This window comes from Poromitra crassiceps (genome assembly GCF_964638095.1).
Source record: "Poromitra crassiceps genome assembly, chromosome: 13".
NCBI lineage: Eukaryota > Metazoa > Chordata > Actinopteri > Beryciformes > Melamphaidae > Poromitra > Poromitra crassiceps.
Genome location: NC_139644.1, coordinates 12,517,430 through 12,524,929, shown reverse-complemented (window position 1 = coordinate 12,524,929; position 7,500 = coordinate 12,517,430). Strand labels below are relative to the sequence as shown.

General features: G+C 43.3%; 1 protein-coding gene across 1 annotated transcript in view; it reads left to right on the top strand.

Annotated features, from left to right (window-relative positions):
• Positions 1-7,500, top strand: part of prkcab (protein kinase C, alpha, b) — a gene marked incomplete at both ends in the record, with an annotated part of 184,191 nt that overhangs the window by 149,791 nt on the left and 26,900 nt on the right. The window contains 3 exons of the mRNA XM_083648704.1: positions 3,858-4,014; positions 4,528-4,662; positions 6,784-6,877. Of these exons, the coding sequence (XP_083504830.1) occupies positions 3,858-4,014; positions 4,528-4,662; positions 6,784-6,877 (386 nt within the window). The remainder of the gene's footprint in view (positions 1-3,857; positions 4,015-4,527; positions 4,663-6,783; positions 6,878-7,500) is intronic.

Here is a 7,500-nt window from a genome sequence, read left to right as displayed (position 1 = left end):
CCATCAATAATTGTTCCTTTTCTCATTTCTCAGAGTAAATACTGTATATTTATTTCGAGATTTTTGTCAATTATTTGTGCTGTTATGGTTATTATTAGCCTAGTTACTCACTTCTACACTAGCTTAGATTGTGTTACTTATGGATGGCATGGAATTATAGTGAAAATAGATTATCCCCCCTTTTTGCTGGGGACCCCACTTTGAAAACCACTGGCTTTAGGCTACAACTGTTGCGAGAAGGTTTAAAGATTTATCTCTATGCATTAGGCTGTGATTACTATTTATATAAATCTATTTATTCACATAGATTCATGATATATTATGGTATACAGCAGGGGTGCCCAATACGTCGATCGCGAAGGTAGTGTGGTCGATCGCATGGCATTGAGAAGGGGGGATTTTTTTTTTTTTTTTTTTTTACTGTTTTTCCACTGTTTCCACTGTTTTTCCACTGTTTTTCCACTGTTTTTCCACTGTTTCCACTGTTTTTCCACTGTTCCACTGTTTTCCACTGTATACTCAGTGTATATATATATAAATAAATATGTTTGGTAGATCACTTTGACTTGGTCATTTTAAAAGTAGCTCCCAAGCTGAAAAAGTGTGGGCACCCCTGGTATACAGCCTACCTGTATCAATGTTTTGATTAATCTGCGCCAGTACCGAAAATGTAGCCTATTACTGCATGACTGATCCTATGATGTCATTGTAAACACACTCAGGTGTGCTTTCACAAGACAGGTGTTGTCCATTCAATCAGCCCACCTGTCTTTATAATGGCTGTCTTGCACTGTGTTTGTATGAGACTTGACAAAGTCTATGGCCGAAACTGTTGTCAAATAGCGTTAAATTACACTTTATTGCATCTGGAACGAGAGTGTGCAATCCCCTGCACTATCAACATACTCGTTTAGTTACATTCCAATTCATCAACTTTGGAGCGTTATTTACCCCCCCTTCCCGACATGCTAGGTTGACATGCTTCGTCCAAAGCAGACTAGCTGGGGAGCTATCAGCACGCACACTGACCAGATGAAAAAGTTTTAGGTGCAAGGCACAGGAGTTTCCATAGAATAGAGAGAAAGAGCCAGCACTCAAAAATGTCCTTTGAAGTTTTTTCCTGTTTCAACCACAATGTACGCGTTTCAGCAAAAAGCCTTCGTCAGCAATCGATTCCTTATTTCTTCTACTTTCATATGGTATAAAGATTACCACTCACGCTTTAAAAACGGGCTTGCAGTCAGCGGGCCAAATTCGGGCCAAATTCAGTTTAAGAATGTGGGAATTTAAGGTTGCAGGTTTTATTAGAAAAAATGACAGCATGATACATAAATACGAAAAAAATAGCGCTGCTCGGTGAACCATTTCCACGCCGAATTTAATAGAAGGCCCGGATAACTTGAAATCAATTGACTTACTTGCATATCCATGCCGTCTGTAGTGGAACCGCTGCAGCCGAGACGTTGAAAATATTCCAGTTTTCTGACATTGCAAATATCCCAGCATCCCGCCGTAACGCGGCCCGCAACTCGAAACTCGTTTTGGCTCGTAATCCAATGCAACGACTGTCTGGCTTGTAAATCACTTACTGCTTGATAAAAAGTAAATAAAAATGCACAGAGCACAATGTAACAGAGTGTAACACAATGTAACAGAACACAATGTAACAGAGTGTAACAGAACACAATGTAACAGAGTGTAACACAATGTAACAGAGTGTAACAGAACACAATGTAACAGAGTGTAACACAATGTAACAGAACACAATGTAACAGAGTGTAACACAATGTAACAGAGTGTAACAGAACACAATGTAACAGAGTGTAACAGAATGTAACAGAACACAATGTAACAGAGTGTAACACAATGTAACAGAACACAATGTAACAGAGTGTAACACAATGTAACAGAACACAATGTAACAGAGTGTAACACAATGTAACAGAACACAATGTAACAGAGTGTATGATGCTGATCCCATATGTTTGAACTCTGGTGTAACTTAGTTTCCACTGGGACATGTCTGTAGTTGAACACTGTACTGTACATACTGTACACTCCCATACAATCTAACATGCTGCAAGCATGTCACATGACAGCCTCCAGGGGAAAGAGGCGGATGAGAGGGAGGGAGAGGGAGAGAGAGAGAGAGAGAGAGAGAGAGAGAGAGGAAGAGACTGATAGGCAGAAAGAAAGGGAGAGAGAGGGAGGGATGTGCAGTCGTTTGTTTTACTGCTGCACTAACACAAAACAGGACACCCCTTATTACTCTTACAGCATGTGTGTGTTTGTGTGTGTGTGTGTGTGTGTGTGTGTGTGTGTGTGTGTGTGTGTGTGTGTGTGCGTGCGTGTGTGTGTGTGTGCGTGTGTGTGTGTGTGTGTGTGTGTGTGTGTGTGCGCGTGCGTGCGTGTGTGCGCACGTGCGTACTTGAGTGCGTACAGTAAGTATGTGTGTGTGTGTGCGTGTGTGTGTGTGTGCGTGCGTGCGTGCGTGCGTGTGCATACTTGAGTGCGTAAGTGTGACTGTGTGTGTGTGTCTTGGGGTGTTTGTATGTTTGCAAAGGGGAGGGGCACATGTTCTAACAACACAAGGGTCCTAAGTTCGAGGACCTGTGTTATCTTGGTAGGGTATCCATATACAGGCACAGCTGACCGTGTCTGCAGCTGGATTAAGGGTATAGGACGAACCAGCATGTTTGGCTATACTTCCGGGTATACTTCAGACACAAAGACACACAGACACACAAACACACACACAGACAAACACACTTTCTGTACACTATGACTTTGTAACATCTGTCCAGGGACTACGGATGAAATGTAGCCTCTTGGCTAACTCTGGCGCATTTGCAGTAATGTTCATTATTGTGCACTGTCCTTGTTAATAAGCTAATAATAAACTAAGCTAAACACACGCGCGCGCACACACACACACACACACACACACACACACACACACACACACACACACACACACTCTGTATACTGTGACTTTGTAACATCTGTCCAGGGACTACGGACAGAGACGGTCAATGTCGGAGCGAGACACACCAACTTCCAGTCACTTCCTGTATGTGTGCTAGGAGGTCTCGCCACGGCCACGCCCACTTAGGAGACTTGCGGCAGGTCCTGAGTCTAGTGGAGTCAGTGGGAGGAGTGAACGTGATGCCAGATTATGACAGGTTGTTTCGCCCCCATAGTCATCCAAGTAAATATTGGCCACATTTTCCGAAGCCACATATCTTCTGAACATTCTGACACTAAAATGGCATTTTTTTGACAGACAGATCAGGATAAAATGAACTTTGTTCAAGACCTGTCTCTGTCTCAGCAACACACTCTCGTGAGATTTCGGAACAGGAACTCACGTTGGCAGGGAGCGCGATTAGCTAAACCTACATGTGAAGTTCGTTGATGTCGTAGCTAAATCTGTGGTTGGAATTTGTTTTTTTAATCTAATCTAAATCTTAGTCACAACTAGATTGAGCTAACAAGGGGCAGCTTTGCATTAATTATATGTGTGGTTTGTGTGGAGTTTGGGTACTCATGATCTCTAGCTCAAGTTAGCTTGCTAGCTCAGCACTAACCCTGCGTCACCAGGCTCTCTCTCACACAAAACTTCAAGGGGAGAGGTGACCATGTGTGCACGGTCCTTGTTAAATAAACAAATAATAAACTAAACTAAAAACACGTGCGCACACACACACATTCTCTCTTTCTAGCTCTCTGCCCCCGCAAATTGTTCTACCACCGTATTTCCAGGTGCAGTGAAAACAGGGCCATGATATCTCTCTCTCACTCTCTCTCTCTCTCTCTCTCTCTCCACTCCCCCTCCTCCCCCCCCCCTCTTTGTGCAGTGGGTGAAGCCAGGAACCTGATTCCGATGGATCCTAATGGTTTATCGGACCCCTATGTTAAACTCAAGCTCATCCCAGACCCAAAGAACGAGACCAAACAGAAGACCAGGACCATCCGCTCCTCTCTCAACCCCTGCTGGAACGAGTCCTTCACTTTGTGAGTTGAAATGCTAAGTCGTGTGTCTTTGTATAGTTTTAGGCTATTTGTAGAGCACTTTTCAAGTTGACAAAGTTCCTAATCAAGGCAGAGAAAAGACACAGAAGGCTTACAGAAAGTGGAGGACAGCGACGTCGCCAAAGCAGCAACTCTACAAACATCAGTTATGTGAAATCACGTTGTATAGAAATAATAGTAGAAGTAATAAGGGGTGTCTGGGCAGTGTGGAGGTAAAGCACTCGTCCTGCCGCTGAAACACCTCGCTGTCTGGTGAAAAGAAGCAGCTGGCGACTGCACGTGTATTGGAGGAAGCATGCGCTAGTCTACAGCTCTCCCCAGATCAGCAGAGGGGGTGGAGCAACGATAGGGACAGCAGCGGGAATTTGCCAAGGACAACTGGGGAGAAGATAGCTGATTTTTATTTATTTTATTTAAATGACCACAATGTTTGACAATGTTTGTTTGTACTGTGTGTCTGTGTTCTAATGTTCTGCCCTGCGTCTATGTGGTCAGTAAGCTGAAGGCGTCGGATAAAGACCGCCGCCTGTCCATCGAGGTGTGGGACTGGGACCGGACCACCCGCAACGACTTCATGGGCTCCATGTCGTTTGGCGTGTCCGAGCTGATCAAGGCTCCCACCTGCGGATGGTCAGTCTGCTCCTCTCTCTCTCTCTGGGTTCCATTCGCTTTCCTTCACTCAAACCAGTCACAAAGTGGGGTTTCTCCAACTTTCACAATTGTGAAAAACGACGTGGTGCCAGGAAGTTAAATCAATAACTCTGATCTCAGCTCCTCACATCAAGAAATCAGCAGATACTGTATGTACTGTAACTCTGATCTCAGCTCCTCACATAAAGCAAAGGGCAGTAAAACATGATGTCAATTTCATTTTTTATTTCACCCAAATCACATGGTAAACAATTTGTTTACCATGTGATTTGGGTGAAATAAAAAAAGCTTCTCTTGACTACTGCTAACTTGTACGAACTCACCTGTTTTATACGTTAATTGAGCACAGAGAGATCTTTGACTTCTTTGACTATCATTCGTTGATTAATTCAAGTTTCTTGGAAGTGAATTGATCTTAGTCCTGCTGGCCTAGTTTATCATATTATTTATGAGCTCTGTGGAGGCAGCCGTCCTCCGCTGGAGGTCGGACACTTCTGACCTCCCTGTCGTCCATTAATTCCTGATAATGGACATTGTGATGATAATCGAATTATCCCTTAATTAATACATTGCTCTGAAGAAGCCACGCCTCTTCACATTGAGTCAAGGTCACTTGGGGAGGTGCTTGGAAAGAGAAATGCAAAATACCAGACAACAAATAGAAAGAAAATAACTTCCTTTTCCTTATTCAACGGCCTCCTTCACCCTCAGGAAGTTTCCAGATGTTCTCAAATAGCAATTCATTCATCAATTCTGTCATTCAGTTCTTCATAGGTAATAATAGATAGGCTACCCTAAAACCTTGAAATAAAGCTTTTATCGAATACAATATCGTAAAAAAAATTATGTTGAATACGAGGAAAGAACCAGTTTCTGAGAAATGCATTTGCACCAAAATTGCTAACTTGAAACTGCCTTAACCGATGCACCCAAACTTCACCCAGCAGAACCCAGACACATCTCTGCCTGACGCAGGCGTAAACCCAGCTCCCTTCGCACTGACAAACACCATCTTCTGGCACCGACCCGCCTGCCTGCCTGCCTGCCCTCCTCTGCCTGCTCTGTTTCAGACTCGTAAACACACACTCACAGAGAGGTGGAAGTCTTTCTTCCGCGGCCATGTTAGCATACCCACCGTCAGCCAGCCTAAACCAGGCCTGATTCAGTCCCGCTGCGGTTCCTGGAAATACCAACGCATGAAGAATCTTGGCACCGGCTGCTCGGAAACCACTACTACTATAAAAGTGATGAGTGTGAGAGTGTGTGTGTGCGTGTGCGTGTGCGTGCGTGCGTGCGTGTGTGTGTGTGTGTGTGTGTGTGTGTGTGTGTGTGTGACAGAGTGTCTAGTATATACCAGGTCCCTGAAAAAGTGGCCAAGAGGATGTGTACATTGGAAAGGAGCCGGAGTTGAGTTGGTGCTACTGACAGAGAGCAGAACCCGTCAACAGATACACACTGTGTTTGCTATAGAGAGCCAAAGTGGAACGTCACTTCCTGCTTCAGCACTGTACCAGAGATTTTCATCCGCCCTTTATTTTCCCATAGACACTTTCGTAAAATGCTTATACAAATAGTTTTACTTGTTCAAACAAAACAGTTTACCTATATTTAGAATCGGGAGAGATAGAACATTTCACTCTGACCAAAACAAAACAAAAAACACGGAAAAAATATTTTCTTTAAATCCGCAATTTTTTTAGGTTTTGGTCCGAGTTAAATGTTATGTGGTCTCTCCTGTTTCTAAATATATCTGAAACGTTTGGTTTGAACAAGTACAAATATTTTTATGAGCATTTTATGAAATCTCTATGGGAAAATAAATGGCGGATAAAAATCTCTGGTACAGTGCTGAAGCAGGAAGTAACGTTCACTTTGGCTCTCTATTCAGCAGCTCTCACATCCACACACTAATACTCAAAGCATGAGAATCAACAGCTACTTGTGATGAAAGTGGTAGTTAAATTAAACAGCTGAGTGGGTGAAGGGAGGGAGGGAGGTTGGGATCGATTGATATATCAAAAACTAACGGATGAGTAACAGACCTCCAGAGGATAAATTCATATGGTGATTTGTAAGATCATTTCTCTCTCTATTTCTCAGGTATAAGATGCTGAACCAGGAAGAGGGAGAGTACTACAACGTGCCCATCCCGGAGGTGGATGACATCAACCTGGAGATCCGACAGAAGTTTGAGGTGAGGACGAGGAGGGGTGGAAGTCTTTCTCAGGACAGACTGGCATCTGCGTCTTTCAAATATATATGTACATAAATAAATATATATCCTCCTGAGACCCGGCATTTTGTGCACTTTAGTGGACATTATTATCTGGTCTTAATTTCAAGAAGAATACCTACTATCATGCTGAAACCTGTTGCAGTGTGTGTAGAGGACATCCTGGGCTTTTCAGTGATATCGATCACATTTGTTGAGTTGTAACCATGACGACACACGTGCCCTGTCTCTTCACAATGTCGTCTAAAACACAACATTCTATGGGTGCAAGAGAGATGAGTGATTAAAATGGATGCAGATAGGGTAGTTTCTTCAGCTAAGACTGAGATTGATTTGAGAAAAGCAGAGTTTTGAGTTTTCAGGAAGTGGGACAGGTTACAGTAGAGGATGCTGCTGAGAGTTCAGATGAGGAGGCATCAGCTGAGGATGACTACTGTAAGAGGGAAACAATCACAAATAATGACCCCGCATGTGGAGATGAGAAGCATCTGGACCTCCATGTTCTCATCTGCATTATTTTCACATGAACCAAGTCCTGATGTCCACTTACAGTACATGGGACATTCGATGAAAAAAAAATGAAT